The sequence below is a fragment of the Toxotes jaculatrix genome, chromosome 21, assembly GCF_017976425.1.
Source record: "Toxotes jaculatrix isolate fToxJac2 chromosome 21, fToxJac2.pri, whole genome shotgun sequence".
Lineage (NCBI taxonomy): Eukaryota > Metazoa > Chordata > Actinopteri > Toxotidae > Toxotes > Toxotes jaculatrix.
This window is the reverse complement of record NC_054414.1, coordinates 18,457,487-18,480,335: the sequence shown is the minus strand read 5'-3', so window position 1 is coordinate 18,480,335 and position 22,849 is coordinate 18,457,487. Positions and strand designations below refer to the sequence as shown.

Genomic DNA, 22,849 nt, shown 5'->3' with positions numbered 1-22,849 from the left:
CCCATTCAGCCACAGAGCACTGTGATACAACCCAGCTCTCTATGGAAAAGGGAAACAGCATAAAACCAGATGGATTTTGGCAGAATAAACTTATCTATTGTGTGGACTGGTCATAAGTAACTTAGGTTTACAAATGACAAAATAAAGGAGCTACAGAGGACGGTCTATGCCTGTGTGTGGACAAAAGAAATCCGCCCTGCTCTCACCTGTACAAGACCAAATCCCCTGCTCCTGTACGTCGACATTTACTGAAAACGAAATTTTAAAGAATGTAAATCATAGAATTTCACTGTAACCTACATTCTCTCCATTCTCCTCCGTAAACGATGGTGACAAACAGAAACAGATCTGACATGATGTTCTGACACAGACGCACACATCAGACAATAAGAACACACTTGCACACAATGCTACGCACACCCGGCACCTCCCATCAGATGGCAAAGACGTGTATATTTTTAAATAAATATCATGATACGAGACACGGTGAACGCAGGCGTGTCAGAGTGTGCATGTGATGACGTGCCCACGCTGTGGGATGGTTAAAGAGGCCCGTCAGTACACTCAAACAACGGGAAACATGAGTTCAGAGCATAAACTAAACTCACGATGAGAGCACATAACATGCCGCGCTGTGTCGCGTCTTTGTTTGAGTTACGAGGCCGAGGTGACGCTTCGCCGAGGCGTCTACTCACTATGTGTTCATCTGAGAAGTGACAGCAGAGTGACGGGGGAGAGCGACACCGGGCCACATTCCTGAACGGGGGGAATGTGGTTTTACATCCCGTGTTGATGGAGAAGATGACTGGTCAAAGTATGTGACACCTAAGTATGTATGAATGAATGAATGAATGAATGCCTACCTGTGTCATTTAGTGGCACAGGTAGAGGGATAAAGTTCAGAGGTCACATCTGGCAGTGAGGGTTTCGTTCTTCTGTCTGTCTGGGTTGTACTTTACATTCACAAAGATAAATCAGTATCTACTACAGCTCTGTGTTCATTCTATAAATAGTGCTCAGTGTTATTTAGCACAAGTTAACGTGCTAAACTAGAGCTGGAAGCATGGCTGTAGGCTCTCAGGTCTTGTGATATGAACAATGAAAGGTGCTGCTTGTAGTGATGAACCCACAGAGAGTCATTCCCAGGCTCTGCAGCTGTGTTAGCCTACTTTAGGACATTGATTTGGTTTTTTCTTTCCCAGACGATGGAGTGCTGCTGCTAATGTGCCATTTCTTCTCTCAGACGTCTGACTTTAACAAACGTTTCATTTATTTGCATCAAAAATCAGATTCAGATTCAGTGTGTTACTGTTCTTCTATCATCAGTCCTCTCTGTCCTCTCTTCACGTCCTCTCTGTCCTGCTGCTGTCTCAGCCTGTCTGGACTAGAACTACTAAAAAAAAACGATTCTTCATCATTTTTAAATCTCTTCCATCCCTCTTGAGACAAATGGAGTGAACGGCATCACGTACTGTTTGTGCTTCGACTCTAACACACCACCCATTAGGCTAAACTAAGCTGTAAAGATAAACTGTCCCAGATGCTCTGGATTTAGGCTCTGATCCCAGCTCATGTCACAGGCAGCAACTGTAACTGTAAAGCTTATGTACATGCTGTAAGACTGTCCGGAGTATTAGGGAAACCTCTCTGACAATGACCTGAAAAGATGAATGTGTTTCAGGGCCACTTATGTCCCTTTATCTCTGAGTGAGCAGGGGTTAAACCGAACAGTCTCTCTGTATTTCTTTTTTTTTTTTCATTTTAAGGAACCCCACAACGCCTGATGGAATAAAAAGAAGAAACTTCTCTTGCAGATGAAGCAACACCTTGCCTCGGGCTATTCTGAGCTCCTCTGGGTTTCCTTGGACCTGTTACTGTGAGCTGCACAGACACACGGCCCTAATAAAGCATAACCATTAAAACCAGAGAGAGATATTTATGGCGCTCCCCGCAAGGCCTCACTTCCTTGTTGCGACCCACATTCCACATTCTGTAACGGTGAAATATTCTTCGCCGTTATCACTGCTGATCGGGACGGAAGCCTCAAACAACAGCTTATGCTGTGTTTGGCTGCGCTGCATCAGTGAATGTGTTAACAGAAAGCAAACAATGTGTGTGTCATGTTCCTCTGCTCTCCTTTCACTGCACTCTCGGTTTTCAGCACGATGGCGTGAAACATGCATGTTTGCTCTGATACGTATCTGATCATGAGCCAGAAAAGGTCGCTGATGCAGGAGGAAGGGAAGACAAAAGGACAGAGGACAGGAGGAGACAAGGAGAGAAGGAAAAAGGTGAGAAAAAAATCAACGTATTAAGCTCTGAACCGAACATGATCCGTCAGTCACTACGCTTCATCTACTGTGCTGAGCGCGTTCTGTGTTTTCAAAATGTCCGCTGGGATTTCATCAGGCATCGTAAGGCTCTCCAACAGGGCACCAGATGCCTTCAGAGGAGAGGCCCTCAGGCAGCACACAGCACGCACACACACACACACACACACACACGCTTTGTTCAACACTGGAACAACATGAGACAAAGGCAGAGGTGGTGGATACGTAAGAACCACTACTGTTCTGCAATTCAGCACAAATGCAGAGCTGATGGGTGGAGGCAGGAAAAAAAGACTAACACACCATAACAAGTCTGCTTCTCCGCATGCAGTGGGAAGAGCACCTGCTATGATATTAGGAAGCATATGTTGCTCTTCTCAGCTACAAGTCATTCAGGGAGCTTCGCTACAGGAGGATCTGAGAACAAATGTTTTAAACCAAAGTAAGTCATCCATCACTGCAAAGAGGCGACACTGACGCATTAAAAATGCAACTGAATTTGGCGGTTTTTAACGAGGGGAACCAATGTTGACACTTCCATGCAATCTATGTATTCTGCCTTCTTGGAGATGCTGATCGATGTTGGTGGGCGCTGCAACATGCTGGGGCACATTTCCATGACCTGCATCTACATTTATATCCACAAAACAGAAGAAAACTAAGCAACAAACACTGAAATCACCATGTCAACAGCATTAGCAAGTTAAGCATGTTTACATGCTAACGAGTGTCTCAGGATTCATCCTCTGGGAACCATGAATGATGATCTGTGCACACTTCTGTTTCTTGTGCACCTAAAATGCAAACTACTGTTTGAAATAGTGAAAGAAAAATAAACCAGTTTATTTTCAAATCAACAGACCTTGTCTCAGACAGAACGTTGATGATTGTGACCATGAAAGTTTAGAGCCACATGAAAGAGAACTGTTCCTCTAACCTGTGGGATCATCGAGCAGCGTTCTCCAGTGTTCAGCTGCTTGTATCTAACTGCGTTACAGTGAATCCAGAAAGACGTGTTAATAACGTGTCCATGTAATAGTCTTGTTTACCTGCACGCTGTAAATGCCAGTGTAATATTCTCAATCATGTGTGAAAAGTGCTTTAACTTAGCTCTAATTTTAGCATCAAAGCAGGAGAAGAAGTCTGATGTGAATGTGCAGGAACCTTTCCTGTCCAGAGTCACGGAAATAATTTCTATTTACAGTGTTACATAAATGACATTTTCCATTATATGTGTTCATCACAGCTTCAATCAGCTGCGTGTCACGAACACTCTGCAGAAATCTTCACCCTGAGAGGGTGAAGACGAGACATGCAAGGGACGGAGGCGGGGATGGGGGACGGGGGGGGGGAGGCCGACTGGGTGAGTCATCTCCCACATCATTTACCTTCAGGCTGCCTGGACACTGAGCCGGTCTAGAGGCACTGACCCAGAGACCTGAAGATGCAGAGTTTGTTTATAAATGAACACGTGCTCCTAAAGAACGAGTATAATAAGATTTAAAGGGACACGCCACCATTTCTTCATGACAAATCAATCTGCTAGTCGTGAAGTCAGAGGTTCTTGTGCGTATATTGCATTTTATTTGACTAATTTGAAATGACTAAATCTGGAGTTTCTCCGAGATCCAGCTCCTGTTTCTCGAAACGTGTCGCTGCAGTGACGGACAGGCAGAGTCGATGTGAGAAAAGCAGGAAACCAGAAACAGAGAAACCCACTTAGCCGGTCCACAAAGTGGGCCAGAGCTTTGTTAAGTGTGCCAGAGGAGCTGCCTGAAACCTTCACACGTGGATATTCTTTAACAGACGTCGACAAGACTCCACAGAAAACGAGTAAAGTTTCTGAAAGGAGTTGTTAACAGTCATGAAACATAATCACGCAGCGGTTTTCTCTTTGACACAGGCTCTATACTGACATCATCCTGTAAACACTCACACTGAACAGCCTCTGAAAAACGCCAACATCCCACTCAGTCATCACGACCACCAGCCTCGGGGTCGTCCTACATCCATAATGACTGAACGCCTCAGTGACGCTGCCGTCGTGTACACAGGAAGGACCTTGAAGCCAACGTATGATGACACACAGAGACAGTAAATCAGCTCAAACAGCCGCCGTCACAGTCACAAAAGAGCAGCGTGTAGTGACATGAAGCCTCTGTGCATGATGAACGGCGTGTATCTTTAACCCAGCAGCCTCTCCGGCGTCTGTGAACCGGAGGTTTGTCATTCCTGAAGGGAAGAGGAGGGTCAGCGGGAGCTTTTTTAGGCCGAGTCTCATTACGCGGCAGGGTTCCTTTGCCACAGCCGCGACTTAAGTCTTTGTTCAGTTCTGAGCCGAGGATTTACTGCAGCATCGTGACGTCACCTGAAGATTTCTGAAGGGACGTTTGAAGCATTCGGACTGACAACTGCCTGATGTACAGGCCACAGCTAAAACTATACTCAGACCAAAAACAGGACTGTTACCTGTTCATCACTCATCACTTTCTCTGCTCACTGACAGAACACACCCCCACCGATCCAGCCCGCCGTGACGGGCTGTGGTACCTGTCCGTCACAGTAACACCCCCGTAAACACTTTAACCACAGCTGAGACCTGAACTGTTTGTGGATAAATGTTTATAATTGTGTGTTGAAGTTGGATGTTTTCCTCTTTGCTTCAGTGGAGTCGGTGTGTTTCCTGGAGCCGGCTGAGTTATAGGAGTTTCCTTTGTGACTCAGCTACTGAGTCATAAAGTTCCTGCCAAACCACTGCTTCTCCATTGATATGTGGGATTGACATTACACATGAAGAGTATGCAACGGGCATTTTAAACTTCTGTTTAGCAAAATATTCTACATTAAAAGAGAAAATCCTGGCGATCGAATAATTGTTTTAGTCATTTTTACACAAAATGCCAAACATTTGCCTCCTGAATGTGAAGATTCAATGCTTTTATTTCTCAAACTCTCAGTTTTCCCAGTGTTTGGAGTTTAGACTGTTGGTTTATATGTTTAAGATTAATTTCATTCATCATCCAGTGATCTCTGCCATTAGGATCCAAACATTTCTCCCTTTCATTTCCGTGGGTATAAGAACCATTTTCCTTTGGTCTTATCAGTGACCAGCACCAAACGCAAACCTGATCTCCTCTCGTATCCTGAACTAAACGACAGAGACACGGAGTCAAAATAATTTTTAAGGCTCACAAAGAACAAGGATGGTGGCTAAGTGCGCCCCTGTCGTGTGACGGCTTGTTACAGAAGCATCGTGTTATCGGCAGTGACATCTTTATGTGCCACTAAGCCGTCTTATCCCAGAGCTGCTCCGCTGATTATTCCCAGACAAAACTTATTTTTGAAGAGGGGGTAAGTGGAACAGAGCACGGAGCTAAAATAAGCGGCGTCTTGTCAACACTGGGAACACAAACATGTCGCACAGAGGGGGTGTTTCACAGTCTGGGTTCTGTCTGAGGTTACCCCGTCTGTGAGGAACACACTCCTGAGAGAAGGACTGTGTCACCAGGTGTGTGATGAGTTGACTGGATCCCACTTGAATTGTTCGTCTGTCTGCTGTCAAACTGGATTTGACTCTGTTGCTTTGTGCAGCGGTTTGGACCTGAAGGTTCACAGCAGGGACCTCGTCTGTGGTTCGCTGCGATGATTTAGAGCAGGGTGGTGCAAAGAGCGTGTGATTCATTTCAACTTCAACAAAACTCATTTTGTCAGCATGTTTTTTTTTCCCCAGAGTTTTTTTCATTTGGAAGGAAAGAAACTGGCAATTAATTAAGACAAGACACAACAGGCAAAGGAGCTGTTTTTCACGCACTGGCCAATTTAGTAAATTTCCATAACATGTCCTCTTTCAGAACAGAGGAAAGAAAACGGCCAAAATACACATTTAGGTGTTTATTTCACTTCACTTTGTCTATCTGTGTCTCTAGATTCAAGTCTTTAAAGGCTGTTTTTTTTAAATGAGTTCTTTTCTCCACTTCAGTGGCACATACATTCACCAAGGTTCCCAGTTTTATTTCTCTCTATATTCTGAAGGTTTTTACCTCAGGGTTTGTTCATAGATCATTCATAGCCTGATTTATATATTTTATACCTAAAAACATGGCAGAAATTGATTTTTTTATGGCTGTTAATAGTATTTTCTGATTTATGGAGTCATAAAAAGAGAAGAAAATCCCCTCTGTAAAAAGCTTTGGCTCTAATATATCAACAAAATGAAATAAGAGTTTTGAACCTGGCTTTATCCCATGTTCAGATTTCTGCTCTGGAAATTCACCATCACTTTTACCCTCTTCACCTGTCGTGTCTGTGACGTCTGTGACTTTTTTTTTTTTCATCCAATTCCAAGATTTATTAAACTTTTCACTTCCTACAACATCTTTACGCAGCACCAGCGACAGAGTTAAGGTTGGAGGAAGATCGTGGTCATGGCAAATAAATAACGGTTAGATCATTAAAAATGAATGAGTCACACTAAACACCCGTCAACTCATGTTTCTCCTCTGAGCGCCTCAGGTTTGCAGCTTCACAACCATTCACACCGTATTTATAACAAAATCATATTCAATCTTCAATAAAAAGGTATTTAAAATGTTTTATATCTATAATGAAAACATAAGTTTGCACTACTTCAGTAACACCTGCTGTAAATTAATGATTGATGAGTAATCTCTAACTCATTAACAACAAAGTTAGACAAAGGTGAGTATTTTAGTTTGATCCAATCTGATTAAATAAAGGAGGTAAAGCTGATCCACATCCAGACGAATGATGACTGCGTCTCTGACTTTGTCCCACTTTCTCCAGTTTACCACTTTATTTTTACAGCAGTGAACAAAAAGCAGCAGAACCCATTTACATGTTGTGTGAGGACAATTAGCTCTGTGCAGCCACTCCTGGCCAAAAATAAGCTCTTTATTACAGACAACAGTCGTGGTTCAGGCTGAACTGCTCCGTTAGCACATTAGCAGCGCTGCTGTTATTTATGAGTTGTGCAGACTGAAGACATTTGTGGGCCCCTGCAGAGGAGGAGAGACTGACTGTTAAAAACCAAAGTAACTGCAGCTTGCACTCGTCTTTGCTAATCCTGCACAGCCTGCAATTCAAAGCATTAACAAGCGTTCGGATACAATTTTTTTTTTTTTACACATTTAGATCAGATCCAATTTTATTGAAAGAAACAAACCAGAAGTGAATAAAAAAAAATCTGAGCAACTTGTTAATAGTCACGGGATTTGTTAACACCAGCTCCGGATTCTGATGATCAATTAACTGACTGATCAATTCTCATTCCAACCAAACAAACGCTCGCTGAAACATCTCCCTCCCTCCCTCCTCATGTGGACTTGTCCTCTTCACCCCTGTCCCTCGTCTCACACCAGGGACGACGAGGCAGCGACAATGACACCTGAGCTCCGAGGGTTTGACTTCCCATTAAAGTTTAACAGACACAGATGGGAGTGGCGGCAACAAGGCAACAGGTACAGTAGGAGAAGGTAGCGTGGCAGCTTCAAACAGCCGGCCGGGGTGTTGTTCCTGCACTGCTCATGTTTAAGGAGGTGAGGAGGAATATTTCACTCCATCACACAGGGAATTTGCTCCTTCATATTCCAACCGGACGAAGAGCTGCATGTTTTAAAGTTACTACAAGTTATGACAATTATGGAGCTGGTAGATTAACAGTGTGGATAATGTTGATCAAAGGAGACGTGCAGAACAATATCTCCAGCCACCAGGCAACTTTCACTCTGCCTGCACACACACACACACACACTCACAAAGTTTGATTATACTGTAGGAATTAGTCAAGTTATCAGAAACAATATGATGGAATTTGTGTGACATCTGCAGTGATTACACTTTCCCTCTCAATTTCCCGTTGAACTCCTTTCTGTTCGATTGAAACGACAAACCCAGAAGATGAAAGCAAAGCTCGCTGCATCGTTTGCCTGAGTCTGAAATGGCCTGTTTCAATCACCCTCCACTGAGAGGCTGCAGATATGAGGCCAGAGCCTTTCACCGCAGGGAGTGAAAGAGACGGATATGCCGAGGCAGAGGCCAGTAACAAGAAAGGAGTAAAAACTCCTTCCCATTAGAGCGGGAAACGGATGAGTCTGGCTCCTACTCAGGGAGCCGACTACACAAGATAATGTGTAAATAACGAGGACGGCTTCTCTACTCCATCAACCGAGCTGTGATCGGCTGAGAGGGAGATTTTAACCGTGTCGTCTCCAATGTGCCTGACAACAGAGCGGAGTTCAAACTGATCAGAGGCTTTTAATGTCAAACACTGGGCTTCTCTTCTATGATTTCTAAGCAAATTTATGGACATTTATTCGTAATGTGCCACAGAGATAATGATGTCCCCAGAGAGGATAAGTCACACTGAACGTAAAAATGTGTGTCTTCTGTCTGTGTGTTCGGATTTGACTGCTGCTTTCAGGCACTTCCTGCGTGTACCTGTCCCTGAACCTCAGCCCAGGATCTGTGCCTCCCTTCTCTCCCGCCGCCTCTCAGTTCGAGTCAGATCCGCTCAAGCTGCTCTCCATCACGGTTTGGAAATGTTTACCCGTGGCCGCCTCGGACCGTCCCTCATCAACGCGAGCGCTCCGGTTTGTGTCGGGGGAATGACAGGATGTTGACGCGATGCGTTTCCTGTGGGACCTCAGCCTGACAGCTCTGAATGAGACATCAGCTCGCTGGCATCACACACGGCCACTCGAGTGGAATTCATATTCCACAACAGGCTCCCAATCAGTGTCCATTACAGCAGTGAAAACATACTGCTGCAGCTGTGGGACTGCCCCCCCCCCCCCAGTCTCTGCCTCGTGATGTCACTTCCTGTCCTGTTCATGCTCAGCTCCCATGTTGATGAAGCACTCGGGTTTCAGCTGAGGCTGTTTAACAGTCCACAGAGGCCTGGGGCCCGGTCACAGCTGAGCTAATGTTTCCAGGACAGCTCAGTGGTGGTGGGTGCTTGGCGCACAGGATAGGTGGAGTGTGGCTGAAGCTGGGCGGGTGACGTCAGCGCCAACAAAACCGAGGGACATGGGTTGCCATGGTGACATGGGTGTGTCGCGGGACGCCGTGTGTCCACATGCACACAGGACTTGTGGACTCTGCTGTCCTTGTTTTGGACTCTTTCTCACAAAGAATAAAAACTATGAATCAAACTTGTTTTGACTTTAAAATGCTCTTAAATGTCAGGGAGCTGCAGAGGCTCTGCAGGCCAGACACAGCCGAGCGTGCTGCTGCTTTGTCTCTGATAATAATGATCTGCCACTGATTTTATTTACCACTGTCCAAGCTTCTCCACCGTCTGTGCTTTGTCAGTGTGGTTTGCTCTGATGCATCATCAGTTCACTGCACAAAGGACGTCTCTTTATTTTTCAACATCTACAGTACGAACATCTAGTCAGAGAAGTAAATCTCTTATGTGCATCTTTAACACATTAACACGCCACCGGACGAAGATGTGAGCCAACAGAGAGGATCCACTAAGAGGCTTGATTTTGATTTTAAAATCTGCTCCGGGTCTGTAGGTCAGGAAGAGCCAAAGAGTTAAGAACGCAGCACATGAGGCGTTTCTCACGAATGTCCTTAAAGTGTTGGCAAAATAAACGGATATGACTAGAGAAGAGTGTTTCAGTATAAAACCATCCCAGCAGTGTCACCGGGTTCATCTGAAGAGCCACGTAACAAAAAAGAAAAACTGTTCTGAAGCAGAGCTGAGGAGTCTGGGCATCTGTCTGTCGGCTCCTCGGTGGCTCAGCAACACCCTGAAGCGGCGTCTCCATCATCACACTCCAGTGCCTTCAATAATGCTCCGCTGGCAATGACATCTCCCTCAGTGACTCCCTCAGTTTCACCCACAAACCTGATGTCCCAGAGGAGCGCTGACAGACAGGCCGAGAAAACATCACCCTGACGCCTTTTCCTTCCACGTTTAACCCAAAGTCTACGGCTGACTGGAAGAATCACAGACGTCTGTGAGTCATTAAATCTAAAACGTGATCCAGTTCCATGAGCTGAAGGTGAATGTATAATCAAACACCTCCGCTCTTTGTGTCAAAGGAAGCTATTTTCGTCAAAGGAGCCACCGCATCATCTCCTCTCTCTGAGCTAATTACCTTCAGGGCAGAGCTGTCAAAGCACCATCTCAGAAGCTGCAGCGCTTTCACCAAGTAAAGTTTACACTGGAGGATGGAGAGGCTGCGGAGTGAGACAGAGAGGACAGAGACGAAGACGAGACAGAGAGACAGGTGAGGCAGGTAAATGAGTGTGTGACACGTGTGTGTGTGTTCCTAATATGAACGTGACTTTCTCCAGTCCAGGCAGGACAGAAGGATGTGAGGGAAAAGTCTAATTGCAATTTTTCTTTGACAGAGTATAGCATGAATTTTTAAGATTCTTATCTTCCACCCGTCTGTCATAAAACTAATCAACTGCCGAGCCACCTGCAAGCGACAGCTCAAGCACACACAAGGGAATCACCTACACTGTTTACCTGGAGCAAGACTCACCACTACGTTGGTCTTTTTAAATATTAACAAATTATACCAGTACATTTTCGGCAGTTGTCACTAAAGCTGGTGAAACCAGTGGTTACCAGCTACAACTTCCAGCTGAATCCCATTTAATTAAACAGAGAACAACAACAACAACAACAAGTGACACAAAGTTCAGCCGATCAACTGGCCAGCAGTCCGGACACTTCTAACAAAGCCAGGCTAACCGTTTCCCTCTGTTTCCAGTGTTTATGCTAAGCTAAGCTAACCACACCCTGACAGTCTCCCCTCACGGCTCCGACGAGCTGCTTACATCTCACACTCATAATTACAGCGAAGCTGTGGGTCAACTTCCACCTGCTTACAGGAATTCCTCATTAACAGACTCATCATGATTAATAAGGAAGACTCGGACACACACACACACACAGACACATTACACCCTAACATTTTCATACAGGTGCACACACACGTACGAAACAACCAAGCCCATGCGTGAGAGTACATCTCCGCCGGTCGACAGTAATGCCTCTAATGATGCTCATAACAAAAGCTCTCCCACCCACTGAGAAGCAACACCTCAGAGGAGCCCGGAGAGATGCAACACTCCGCGCTGTAAACAGAATGTCATCCACGTCGGGTCCTGTTACCTCGGCCTCTTCTTCACCCTTTCACCCTGAGCAGCTTGTGGCAGCCACGCACTGACCCGGCTGCCATTAACACAAACCTGAACCATTCCATTTTGCTCCCAGCGCAGCACATTCCCACTGTTAAAGCAGCCTTGCTATGAATACTGATTATGTTCCAAATGAAGGGCAATCAATTATCAAATCCTGAGGATGTAGCTGGAATTAACACACATGCACACATACATACAGCAGCATGTCAGACAAATGGGTTTATTATCTTTCAGCAGAATGGTCCTGCAGTTGAGGAGGATGAAAAAAAACACATCAGGATAATTTATGTTCACCTCTATGGAGCCATTTGTACTAATCAGACATATATATACAGGACAGGAGCTCTTAATTAGAACCAAAGAGGTTCTTTCCTTAGAGGAGGAAGGCCAGTGAGACGTCCAGACAGCAGGAGGTGAGGGACTGTGGGGGATTCAAGACCAATCAATTACTGACAATCAAGTCAGTAAGGGGTCTTGAGCAGTTTCTGTAGACTTTCAGAATCCAAAACGGAACATTTTACTGTTTAAATAATTAATATCTGTCAAACTATGTAACGTAACAAACAGAAAAACTGCTGCAAAGATGGTGACGAGCGAGATTCACACAGATGTGCAGGTTACTGTGAGTCCACCGAGTTAAGTGCTCATTGTAAAAAACAACTGGAGCTTCCACATCATCTGAAAATGACATGGATGAGACAGACATGTCACTCGCTGCCAACTCATTAGGGTAAAATAACACCGGCTCCCAAACAGAAATCAGTGTCAGACTGTCAGACTGAATAATGAAGTGAAACCAGAAGGACAGTTCAGTCAGATAATCAGGCTCAAGCAGCAGATCCCGCTCCACACACTTTGTCAGAGGATACTCTAAAATACTCCTGGTATCCTGCCTGAACTTTAGATGTGCATCAAACACATCCTGTCCTCCTCCGTCCCCACTGTCACAATGTCGAATACAGCCTAACGAGGTTTGCTGGTTACACGAGTTCTTCCCCAGGTTTTATTGAAGGAAAACCGAAAGTTAACAACCAAGCCCAGCGACCAACGGTTTGCTGTCAAGGTCCACGGTAAACAAAAGAATCCACAGGTTCATGCATCAATCAGAAATTTGTTCCTGCAGCCCAGAATATGACAGGAGAAACAATAATGCTTGAAATGAAAAACCACAAATAATGAAGCCATTAAGGGCATGTCTGGTTTTTTTTTTGTTTGCTATAAAAAACCCCCATGCAATTTACTGCGCTCTCTTCAATCACCAAAGCCAACAGGCTGACAGTAGATAATGGTTTTAGATGTTTGAGCAAATACAAACAACACTCTCGTCGCCTGCAGCCTGAACGAAATACAGTGACAGTAAGAAACAATTTTCCCGCCTGTTGATGGAGATTAGAAATCCATTTCCCAGCATCTTTGATAGATTTTTCCTGTTTCCAGCTCTATCTCACCTTGACATTCTTCGGCCTCCTTTGCTGAACCTGGACTAACATCTATTTTCTGCTTTCTAGGAGGAGACGTGTTTTCATTAAGAGAATTTTCTGACCACAAACCCACAAGTCAAACAAATAGTCTCCTTCGTTTTGGCGCCAACACAAACGTGAATGAGATGATGAGTTAAAAATACTCTGCAGAAGAAGTGACGGAGCCAAAAGAGGATTAGAGCCTGTCCCCTTCCTGCCATAACCTCATGGAGAGTTACACATTTTCATTCAGTCACACAGTTTACGCAGCATTACACAGGATTATGGTGCAGGCTGACTGTTTTGGAGATGAATTTAACTGTGTCTGAACCTCTCTTGACCTATATCCTTAACTGGAGCAATGCAGCAATGTCATCCTGAAGGGAGACGCTTCATTAGTTTGAGGATGCTCGTGTGCGTGTTTTCTGCACCATAAAGACAGATGGACATTTTAAAAAGCTCCAAATGTTACTCTGACGCCAAATAAAGGCAGAGGAAATAACATAAAGAGCACGAGAGAGGAATAAGCAAGCACGGACGTTTTAAATACAGCTGATGGATAAAAACATTCCAACTGAAATAGACAGAACACTGAAAACAGGATGAAACTGTCTTTTTTTCTGTTGTTTTTACTTTATTTTTCTTTTTTAACATATTTTAATCTTTTACCTGGTTAAATAAAGAGGAAAAAGATGACTAATCCAGCTGACTTCAGATCAGCTCTATACAATTTCACTATGACAGGAAAAAAATGAAATTAATACGTGTCAAATTTAGCCTACATTTAAGGTGCTTTTATTAAAATCATCGGTCATTCATCAAATGAAGGGGTAAATGATAATTACTGTACACCTGCTAACACTGCCGAGAGTCTAAAACATTTAGTTTTCTATGTTCCTGTCTCTTAAATCTGCAAAACATAAGGTCACTAATAAAGTATGTTGAGTTTTCCAAGCCCTGTAACAAACCAGGTGATGCAGGCTGCCAAGGTCATGGAGGAAATATCACCAATTACCTGTGTGTGTCCAGCCGTCAGGCGTCGTGTCGGAGTCTCTACCCTCTAAATATGACTAATTGCCCCTGCTGTTCTGCTTCTTATGATACAGGTTAAAACTCATTACCGGGACGTTCCGCCTCACCGGGCTCTGGTGCTCCAGCTCTCAGGCAGATGAGGGGAAATAAACAAGCACCTGGCCTCACACACACACACATATTTTTTTTTAATGTTTATATACTTACAAATAATTGGTTGGTTTTATCTGTTAAAGCACATTAGGACTTTTGTCCCTTCAAGCACCAGTAAGGCACGATTCCAGTAATTTTTTTGTAATGGATAAATGTCCTCCAGGGATTTCTGATACCTCTGCCAAGTCCACTCTGCTGGGTATTAGCTGCAGTAATACCTCTTTCATTGATTTGTATCACCGCCTCTGCCTGCAGCCAGTGTGGGTGAGCAAGGTACAAGATACTGTAGCTCGACACAAAATCCTCTCGGTACAGCAGAATGGCCAGTTTCTGCGGCGAGCCGAGCAAAACAAACAGGTTATAGAGCACTGACACCACCTCAGCAACGTATGGCTGAAAATAAACCTGGAGCGAGTTCCTCAGGCAGTGACAGGCTGCAAATCAACCTGCGCTCTGATTTGATCTCTGCCGTCTGTAGATGCTGACTGTTACGCAACAATCACAAAGGGGTTAAACAACACTTCATCCAAATTGCCGAGGGCGCGATGTTGACATATGACATTGACTTTCAGTTACAAGCTAAGGGTGGGGTTGACAAACAGAAGGAAAGACAAAGACCTAACAGCACCTATTGAGAGCTGAGCTGCGGTTAGCTGTGATTCCTCCCTGCACAGTTTAATCTGGACAGAAGGTTCAAAGACGCTACAACACCAGAGACACAAAACTGCTGTTCACGTCTGTACCAAAAAACAAAAAAACAAAAAAACAAAAAACAAAACAGAGATATGTGGATCAAATTGCACTTGAAAGACTCATATAGAGCTTGTTTTTCAAACTACGGGAGCCAAAATGGGTCATGTACTTTTTAACTCCAGTTTAGCGAGCCTCAGGTCTCACTGAGAGATTAACAAACTCTAGATTTATCAGCAGCATCAAGCCTGGCAGGAAAAACAAGACACACTGATAACAAATCAAATCACAGAAACCTAAGCACGTTAATCTAAAGTATTCTGATATTTACATACTATCTGTCGCAGCCTCGTGCAGACAGGATTTACTCGGATTAATCACTTCTACGTTCATCAACCATGACGTGTCAACGTGTTTGAATGGTACAGAGTGTGAAGCACTGAACAGAACTTGGACTCTACTTTAACTTCCACGATTAGAAAAGAAGCTTTTCTGGAGCTTGGAATGAAACAGTAAAAATCATTTAATGTGGGAACCGAACCTGGAACTTGTCAAGATACTACAGGTACAGGTGGCGTGTCCATGGGTGTAGCTGAAGATTATGGGTCCTGGGTATGAGGACACCTGACACCTACCACATTCAGTACAACAGGAACATCCGTAAAACTATGAGGAAGGTTTCCTGAACGTTACAGACACTGAAAAACACGACTGAGTTCTCACAGTCTCCACCACTGGGTCAAATATACGTTTAAAAGCCAGTAACAGTGATACTTAATTATTCTGCCATCATTGGTGTATTCAACAGGGCTCCATGTTTGGGCCACTTTCATTTCACGTTCACACGCTTCTATCAGTCAATCATCACAACCATGCAGATAACCCCCACGGTTCCACCTGTCTGCCCACCTCCAGCTGGGTAGACAGGTAACAGGTAAAAAACCTCTTACTCCTCCTTTAACTGAGCTCTATGATTTTCAAACAATATAACCCAGGGTCCCCCCCTGACCTCTCAGGCCCCTTGGCCTGCGGCCGGTAGACCCCCCCCCCCCCCCCCCCCCCCCACCACCACCACCACCACCACCAACAACAACCCCCACCCCTCTCCCCGAAGCAGGGTGCCCGGGGCCCGCCCTGTGCTTCCATGTTATTGGTCAGTGGGCAGCAGCCCTGCTCCTTGGGTACCACGTCTGCTCCCTCCTCAGCCGTGTGCGGATATGTTCCTCCCCGCTGAGCTCAATCAATCACACAGCGTTCACACTGCAGCCGTGACCCACACTGACAGTTAATGCTTTGTGCAAATCAAACCAGCTGAGCAGCAAAAAGCCCATCGAGTGAATGACAGAGCGCCGCAAAAGCTGGCAGCCGAACACAAGCGACAAAATTCCTGCCTCGGCTGTTTGAGCCGGAGCCCGTTAAAGCCTCCGGCTCGGTGCCGCGAACAAACATTTCACAATTTCGCCTCTTACCTGCCCACTGTTTGGTTGGCGAGCTGTCTCATCCGGTTGAACTGCTTCTTCATCTTGTGTTTTTCTGCGTTACCACCGAGCGGTAGAGCCACTCCACATATCTCATTGATAGAACCAAGTCGGATCTCCGCGCTGATCTACGGCAGACAGGGAGGTTCGGTCTTTAAACATCCGGTCCGAGCATCGCGCTGCGGGAACACGGACGACAGCGACGGTCGCTGAGCTAATTCCTCCTCATTTTGCTGATGAGGACGGTGTGTCTCTGTCACCCGCTCCGCTCCGCCGCTCCAAGAGATGCTGGACCAATTCCTCTCTCTCCCCCGGCGCTGACAGCTCGCTGGCGACACGACGCTCCCCGCCGGTGCATCATGGGAAATGTAGTTTGCATCGCAGTTCTTCTCCACAGACCCGCACATTCACTCTAAACCACAAGATTTACAGGGATTAAATTAGTTTATCATTATTTTTCCAGAGGAGTTTATGTTTCAAAATGTAATAAACATTACATTAAGTTTTGTGGGATTTTTCCAAATATGTTTTAGTGCTTTTGAATTTGACTTTTTTTAGGCCAAGAAAATTAAAGAATTTTAAACTAGTAAAAAAGACAAACAAAAATATGCTGACTATAACTGACATCAGAGCAAAGATTTCAGTTTTTACAATTAGTTTTTCTCCCTGTGAAATAAAAATGACCACACTTTATTCACATTTACAGCGAAATGTCAGGCTGTTATTATCTATATGTCTATACATTATCTATATCAGCTTTGTTGCCAGTTCAGGTGAATTCTCCTCTGCAGGTCCAGTCTCAGTGACAGGTTTTTAACTACAGCTCAACTGGCTGTGGCGTCGGCTTTGGTGCAACCAGCCTGTGCGGGCAAATAGCATCATCTTGTGGCTACTTAGTAAAGTTACAGGGCCACGGTCAAGATCACGCAACACAAGACACTTTAAAACCACCACAGCAGATTTTACATTATTAGAAAAGAAGATCAAGGGCCGGCAGTTTACTTTGAATAAACACGAGTGTACGCCCAGATCTACACAGATGTATCAGAGTTTGGTCTATTAAACAGGAGAAGCATTTATTGTTCCAGAGTTTCTCATGAAGCAGATGGATTTCACAGAGAATATAAAACCCTGGAGAGAAACTACTCCTGCAGTTCACAGTACAGTCCCTCAGACTGCAGCACCAGACAAAGAGAACAGAAGAACTCACTGAATCCTATTTATTCCCATTAAAGTATTATTTTAGTATCTTAGACTAACTTATTTGGTTTTGTTTTATTGATTATTGTAAATACTGGACATAGTGATTCACGCTCCACACCAGTTGGTGGCATTAATGCACCAATTCGTTGTTTGCTAACCGTCAATACACCTCAAAAGAAGGAGAAGTGGAGTTTACTTATTGGATGACATTAGAGTCGAAGGCTATCACACTTTTTACAGTTAGTTTCACAGGTTGGGAACAACTCACCACACTTCGGCGTAGAGTCGCGGCCTCTCCGACATCTGACTGCCTGCTTCAGCCTGAAAAATGCGGGACCGGACGAAAGAACTGGGAAACGTGAGTTTGGCAGTAAACGGCTAGCGTTAGCGTTAGCGCGCTAGCCTGCTAACTTAGCCAAGTTTACTCCCTGTGTCGAGGAAGAGTCTTTAACTTCGGTAATTCGCCGCGACAGCTTTGACTAAGAGAGTAAATCAAAACAAGCGACTAAAACAACCGTGTTTCACAGTTTTCTGTGTCTGAACGTTAACTCTAACCACAGGTTATTTCCAGTTTCCGTTCCTCCTCAGAGGATCTGCCAGGCCGGGACAGGGCAGGGCTGCTCTAGTTTGTTGTGCTTAAGATGCGGAGAAAGCAGCGACGTTTCAGTCAGCGACCCATTCACAGGCTTCATACATCTGAACGTGTGTTTTAAACAGGCTTTACACTCTCCTTGTTAATGTAGTCCAGATTTGAAGTCTGAGTATAGTAGACCTGATCTGATGGGGTCTGGGTGGGATAAAAACATTGAAATCACACTTCCTGTGTGTTAATCGGGTTCACGGACCTGAAGCTGTGTTTTAAACTGGCTTTTAGCTTCTCTGGAAAAATCTGCTCCAGAAAGCACTGGCTGTATTTTGTCTTCACTTATTTTTTGTCACCATGGCGACAGAATCCCGAGACTTCAGATGAGGATGAGGAGGGCAAAGCTCTGATGATCAAACCTGGAGCCTCTTCAGCCAAAGAGGAGAAGGAGAGTGAAGCCTTCTTCAGAAAGGTGACCGTGCATCTCTGAATTTCTGTAACCAGTTTATTTTAGTGAAAAGGAGTTGTGTGAAAGGGATAATGTGCAGTACTGAGGCATTAAGTGGAAGAGAAGGTCACATGGTTTAAATTTTGTTTAGCCAACATTTCAGTTTCTACTAATCCTTCACACATCACATTCAGCTCAGTAAATCTTAAACTACACTTGCGACTCTTCTCAGTTACGTTCCTGCCTTTAACCAGCTCACAGTTTATTTCAGAGTTAAAGGCATCATGGTTACACTGTCAGTGTTATTTACTTTGATACAGCCCCAACTATTTGTTGATAGATTGTCTAACATCTTCAATTCAAACCAGAGTTAAACTAACTCTGCACAGAATGAGATTTGTGAAGTTATTAAAACCTAAAACTTAAAGACTACAACTACCTTCTCCTTCTGTAGGCGCAAGAAATTCACGAGGGGCTGCAGAGTCTGAAGAGGATGGTCTCTGACCTTGAGAACAAACAGAAAACTGTGCTGGGCGTGGCGTTGCCAGAGGAGAGTAAGTGTGTTCGCTCAGGCCATCAGCTGGTCAGGACGTGGGTATTGATCCCACACATTGATCCGTCTGTAGAATAACTGAAAAGATTTGAACAAGTCTTGCACAGTGAAGTGAACAGTTTTTGTCAGGCATGTCATTAATGTCTACACAGTCAACACAGACTCACACTGACTCACACGAGCTGTTTGGTTTAGGTATGAAGAAAGAGTTACAGACTCTTCGAGAGGAGATAAAAACGCTGGCAAGTCAGATCCAGAAAAAACTGAAGAGTGAGTATTGATGAATAAGACGTGAACACTGGTTATTTTTGTTTTGTTTTCTTGATATATACATTTATCTAATTATCTTTCCACAGGTATTGAATCCAAGAAAGGAGATGATGATGGAAAATATATACCCATAAACGTTCGGATGCAACGCACACAGGTTGAGCCTAAGTTACTGCTTTTATGCCACAACATCCTCACATGAAGTCTTGGTCTCTTTGTGGAAACAACCTTAAAATTAAATTTTAAGTTTCCTCAGATCTCATGTCATCTCATCACATCTTAAAATATCACTTTTAATAACTTCTGTAAACATCAAACATTTGTAGCTGCAGCTGCATGAAGCCTTTTAAGTTCACTAATAATCAGAGTAAGAGCTCAGTCAGAAAAAAAAGGCTTCATGTAGTTGTGGTTTAAGCTTGAGTTTTGGCTTTTACAAGTGAGTTATCCTTGAATTCAAGGTCAGGCATTGACTCTTCATCAACACAGTTCAGAAGCTAAAAGTCTTTTTCTGTCTCCTTCCAGCACGGTGTCTTGTCTAAAGAGTTTGTGGAGCTGATGGGTTACTGTAACACCATCCAGGCCCATTACAGAGACCGCAACGTGGAGAGAATACAGAGGCAGCTCAAAATTAGTGAGTACGGAGTTATTTGTCAGCGTGTTGTGTCTGTGGTCTGCAGTTTTATTCAGGGAAAGTACAGTTTAACTCATCACTTCCCTCCCTCCCTGCCCCCCGGATTTTGGTTGTGACATGTTCTCCTTTCTCTTTCTGTTATGTTTTACTCAACACTGGGTTCTGCTTTACTTTAACCCCTCCCTTTTGTTTTAGCTTTCTGTTTAATGGAAAGAATAAATGGCAGATGAATTGATCATGAAAATAACTGTTAAAACACTAAAGTGTGTCTTAGCATTTATTTAGCCAAGCAGACTATCAGGAGGCGAAGACCGAAGACTGAGGAAGACTTAAGCTTTCTCCTCAGAGGGACTGTTTTTATTTCCATCTTCAGCGTCTCTCCTGCAGCATTTCTAAAACTCTGATCTGATTCACTTCTCCTCTCAGCTGGGACCAACGTGTCAGACGAGGAGCTGGATGTTATGCTCGAAAGTGGGCAGACGGATGTTTTCACTCAGAATGTGAGTACTCATGGCCTTTTCAGTGAAAAGGAGGGCGTCAACGTAACTGCATCCCTGGAAACCACAACACACAGAATCAAACACGTAGTTTCAGATCAACCACCTGCGACTGCAATGCCACCGCAACCAAGAAGCTGTTAGGTTGCAGTTTCTTTTAAATGACATGTATGAAATGATTTGTTCTCTCTAGTCGCTCAACCTGGACAACAAGTTTGGTAAGCATGTGAAGGAGAATCATGTGCAGCCCATAGATTTGTCTTTAGTATCACAGTAGCTCATAGTGTGGAGAAAGCAGCTGGTTTTTGATGTGCCCTTTGTCGTAGATGAAACCCCGTGCAGATTTTTCAGTATAATGCATCACATCTAATAAACATCTGCTCTGTGGGGGACAGATCCTGATCGACGCTAAAGCTACAAAGCAGGCTCTGAATGAGATCGAGTCCCGGCACGATGAGATCCTGAAGCTGGAGCGGAGCATCAGAGACCTGCATGACATGTTCCAGTACCTTGCCATGGAGGTGGAGGCTCAGGTGAAGCAGCGCTGACGGAGGTGTCTCAGGCTCGTTCGGGGTTGAAAAAGCGTCTGGTCCTGATATTTTTCTTTGTCTCCTGCAGGGGGAGATGGTCAACCACATCGAAACCAACATCAAACAATCTGCTAACTACGTGGAGAGAGCAAAGGAGAACACAGAGAAGGCCGTCACATATCAGCAGAAAGCACGCAAGGTGCAGTTTGGGTTCACACACACACACACACATTTTACACACTTAACATATCTTGAATGCTGCGTTCACGTCACATGGTTTAGTTGGTAATTATGAGAAACTGATGGTTTGTTTAGTAGGGAGGAAAATGTTTGATTGTGCTCGTATGTTAATGAACTTTTTTCTCTGTCGCCCGCTGCAGAAAAAGATTTGGATCGCGATCTGTTTGGCCATCCTCATCCTCATCTTAGTTATCTCGTTGGTCACCACCTTCGGCACCTAACACCAGGCGGTGTGAGTCTGCGGCAGAACAGCATTATCCCCCCATCATGTAAATATATCAGCCCATATATATCAGATATGTACAGGTCACATGGTCACATGGTCTTTTTCTTTTGACTTCCTCTAACCCTCCCTTCCTAATGAGCCTTTTTGTGTTGTTGTTTTTAAGAAGAGATGTGCTCTCTGTTGTTTTAACTCGCAAACAACCACAATCTCACCTGGTTTATTGCCCCCCCCCCCATCTCTACAACAACACAAAGACAAATTGTGAATTGTTACATCAGAGCCCCCTCCCCGCCTATGTTTAAAAAAAAAAAAAAAAAACAAAGAAAAAAAAAAAGAGGAACTAAGTGGCCTTGAGCACGGCACACTGCAGTATTGGAACCTGACACTGGCGCTGAACATACTGTACTCAGGAAAAATGTGCGTTGATTCTTGTTACGTTGTTGTTTCTGGATGAATTCGAGGTGTGAAAAACAAAAAAAAACAGTTTTAATGGAGTAGGGCTTTCTCTCATCTTACAGGCTAATATAATTGTACATAACCTATATTGCTGAGGATTAAAGACACTTTATGCAGATGATTTTTAAAACTTGAAAGTTGTTTCAAACTGCCTTCATGTGACAGGTGTAAATACAGATTTTTTTTTGTGAAGTAACAGCCCCCCACCCTTTTCTTTTTGAAATTCAGAGGTGTCTCAGTGCTGAAGTCACAGCTTTTATTTGTCCTACCAGTTTGTATTTATGATTTGAACGTTGTTTAAGCTGCTACGAGAAAAGTTCTTCAACAACACAAGATCAAATTGTTTTTTTTCCAAACTGTGCCTTCTTCGTTATGTCGAGGTGAGAGTGTGCTGTTGTCCACTAACATTGTCAAGAAGGGATGGACTGAGTTTTTATTTTATTTGTACTTACACACACAAACACTGATTTGTCTTTACCCTGTTTTTATTTTTCTTCACCAGTTTGTCACATTGTGCAAAGTCTCCATTTGTCCCTCAGGTTTAGGGAGACAAACCGTACCTGCTGTGACAAATCTGGATCGAAAAATAAAATCAGCCCAAACTGTTCTATGTTAAAGGATGTCCAGTCCTCGGTCCAGTCTGCACCGCAGAGCAGCTGCTTTGCGACTGTGTAATTCTACGGCTGTTGACTTTTGCATTACTCGTTTATTTTAATGTAGATTTGTTTTTAAAATAAAATATTGCCATGTTCTATTCTTCTGTCTCTTATCATTAATTATGTGACCTTTGTGTTTAATTCACATTTAAGATGAAAAAGAGTTTTTTTTGCAGGTTGTACTTTTAGATTAAGTCACAGCTGTGACACAAACAAAAACCTTCAACACA

The 22,849-nt window shown here is 44.0% G+C and overlaps 2 protein-coding genes across 3 annotated transcripts in view; one reads left to right on the top strand and one right to left on the bottom strand.

The window, feature by feature from the left end:
• LOC121175495 (rho GTPase-activating protein 44-like) overlaps positions 1 to 16,592 on the bottom strand; it is a 56,326-nt gene extending 39,734 nt beyond the window's left edge. For both annotated transcript variants that reach the window (XM_041029272.1, XM_041029273.1), the window contains exon 1: positions 16,318 to 16,592. In XM_041029272.1, the coding sequence (XP_040885206.1) occupies positions 16,318 to 16,370 (53 nt within the window). In that variant the 5' untranslated portion in view covers positions 16,371 to 16,592. The remainder of the gene's footprint in view (positions 1 to 16,317) is intronic.
• Positions 16,593 to 17,703: 1,111 nt separating this feature from the next.
• On the top strand, positions 17,704 to 22,715 carry stx4 (syntaxin 4). Its single transcript, XM_041029291.1, has 10 exons — positions 17,704 to 17,887; positions 18,480 to 18,584; positions 19,015 to 19,114; positions 19,309 to 19,383; positions 19,470 to 19,540; positions 19,906 to 20,014; positions 20,441 to 20,514; positions 20,907 to 21,044; positions 21,130 to 21,240; positions 21,422 to 22,715. The coding sequence occupies exons 1-10, from the start codon at positions 17,858 to 17,860 to the stop codon at positions 21,500 to 21,502; spliced, it is 894 nt and encodes a 297-aa protein (XP_040885225.1). The 5' UTR covers positions 17,704 to 17,857; the 3' UTR covers positions 21,503 to 22,715.
• The last annotated feature ends 134 nt before the right edge of the window (positions 22,716 to 22,849 follow it).